We start from the raw sequence: 2,500 nt of genomic DNA on the forward strand, positions 1-2,500 counted from the left end.
AAATGAATCAAACGTCTGGAACAAAATCTATTAGAAATCAGAGGTTGTAGAGCATTATGGGATAGTACGGTAGTTAAATGGGGAAGACGAGGAGCAAATGGAGTATGGCAGAAATTGATAAAGAGGGAAAGGGGGGTTATGGGTGAAGGGCGAATAGATCAAATGGAGGGTATGAGGAACACTGCAAAAGAGCCATTAATGAAATGGGTAATAAGGGTAGAAATGGGTATAAGAAAAGGCACCAGGGGAAGGAGGTGAAGTATCAGGAAAAACGTCAGGGGGGGAAGGATCCGAGGAAGGACTGTTGTGACAGAAGGGAGTCGCATGACCGTAAAGGAGAGAGCAGCAGGGTTAATGGGGATAGAAGAGGGGATAGCGCAGACGGAGAATGGGAGGATGGGGTATGTTGGGAGAGAGTGGGAGGAAGAGGAGTTGGGGAACATAAGGAGGACAAGGATGGATGTGAGCAGTAGAGAAAACAGGAGTAAAGAGATTAGAGGGTGGACAAAAAGGAGTTAGGTTGAGAGGTCCAAGAAACAAAGATTTTTTTTATGAAGAGCAGAAGAGGAGACAGATGTCAGAAGAGCAGAGGAAATGATAGGTTTAGGAAAGAGTGAGGTAGGGTGTTTAGATTGCCTGGTGCGACAAGTAAAGTGATAAGATGGATGGGTAGGGACTGAGGAAGTGGTAAAGACTAGAGTATCTGGATCTCAAGTGGCAAGAAAAAATTTGACCAGGAGATAGAGAGGGTAAAAGTAGGATGGTGAGGGATAGGGAGACGAGATATTGGGAAGAGGAATCAAGTCTGAAAATTCCAATTTCAATTTCCATGACTTTCCATGATTCTCCAGGATCCGTACAAGCCCTGCTTAATTCCCCTAATAAGGATAAAAAATCTTCAGTACTGGCCATGGTGAGCCTGAAATATGTGGGGAAGAGAAAAAGACGACCTCTTAGAGTCCCCATGAAGGTAAGGGCCAGACAATAAACCAAGGGAATACTGTGCCCATGGTTCCCCGAGGCCATTCAGGTCTGACACAAAGCCAGCCTTTCATCCTTTCAACATGGCTCTTACACCCTAGGAAGTCATCAGAAAACGAGGATGAAGAAGAAAAGGAAAAGGAAATGGGGAAAAGAAAAGACCATGAAAAATGAGTCCAGCCAAGGCACAGAGAATTCCCAAACATTGGGCCTCAGCCCCGTCTCCAATGCCTTCCACGATAACAATGAGAAAGAGACTGGAAGTTCACAGTTGAATAAAACTCTAAAAGAAAAAAGAAAAAAAGTCACACAATACACTTCAATGAAACACAAGAAACACCTTCATTGGAAAATAAATTAATTAAAAAGGAAAAAAAAAAAAAAAAAAAAAAAAAAAACTTTTCTAGAAATGTCAACTCACTTGTCGAAATAATGCTTCAGTAATATGTATCCAGTAGAGAAGATCTGGCGCAAGATTGCCACTACAGCACTCAGATAAGTCATCATCATTTCTTAAAATTCTCGGCTCTACTTCCTTATCTCTAAAATGTTATCCGAGTCTTCTTGCTATCTTACTAAAAGTTTTTTTTTTTTTTCTCACTCATTTAGTTTTCACATTCACTAAGGTTGGAGAAATGAAGCTTTTCATCGTATCCTACGCCATGGTAAGATTATAAAAGAAATATAAATGCATCTATAAGTAAGTCCTTTCATTACGTAGCAAAGTGAAATTATATTAAAACAAAACCTTTGTTCATAGAAATACAAGAAAATAACTTATTTGTACTAATATATCTTTTAATGCAGAAGTATCGTACAGCACTTATAATCATGATGAACATTCTTATACAATATAGCATTAACATTTGTGATACACTGATTAATATGCAAAATAAAGATCTGATTATACAAGCTACCTGAACTAATATGTAACTACATATCTAAGGCTTATTAAAATGAGTACAAAAAGAATTATTTACAAGCTGCATTATACATAATATTGTTAACTGTAGAGGGGGAAAGAAAGAAAGAAAAATTTAAGAGTCTTCCTTGTGTTGCTGACATGTCCCTGCTGCTGTTACTTTTACTAATTTTCTGTAGGGCTCCTGTTTCCCTCAAAAGGTGACCAGCCCAGTTCACTGAATCCCTATGTAACTCTTGGTTGGGCGTTTCGATGTGGTGTTGTCTCATGACTGTCTGTGCTATGTACCCCTAAAAAAAAGGGGCATGATAATATGGGTGTCCTGTGTGCTGTGTTGCCTAGTCTGTGTTTGGGTGCGTTGAGTGAGGTTGATATCTACTGCACAGCGGTGGCTCTGTGATGAAGAAAAGGGCAGTGCCCACGTGTAATAAGGCATGTTTGGTCCAACTTCTTATGTATGTGTTTGGTGCTTATAGGTTGGGGTACAGATGTTTGATGACGGTTCTAAAATATCTGGTATTAGTGGATATGTAGACGTTGAAAGCCATAGGTACACTGTTGCAAATATAATATATAATGGAGTTTCATTTCTACAAA

The 2,500-nt window shown here is 39.4% G+C and overlaps 1 protein-coding gene across 3 annotated transcripts in view; it reads right to left on the bottom strand.

The window, feature by feature from the left end:
* Window positions 1–2,500, bottom strand: part of LOC113805662 (retinol dehydrogenase 11-like) — a 34,791-nt gene that overhangs the window by 24,693 nt on the left and 7,598 nt on the right. For all 3 annotated transcript variants that reach the window (XM_070119535.1, XM_070119533.1, XM_070119534.1), the window contains exon 2: window positions 1,403–1,636. In XM_070119535.1, the coding sequence (XP_069975636.1) occupies window positions 1,403–1,491 (89 nt within the window). In that variant the 5' untranslated portion in view covers window positions 1,492–1,636. The remainder of the gene's footprint in view (window positions 1–1,402; window positions 1,637–2,500) is intronic.

This window comes from Penaeus vannamei, unplaced genomic scaffold (assembly GCF_042767895.1).
Source record: "Penaeus vannamei isolate JL-2024 unplaced genomic scaffold, ASM4276789v1 unanchor316, whole genome shotgun sequence".
Lineage (NCBI taxonomy): Eukaryota > Metazoa > Arthropoda > Malacostraca > Decapoda > Penaeidae > Penaeus > Penaeus vannamei.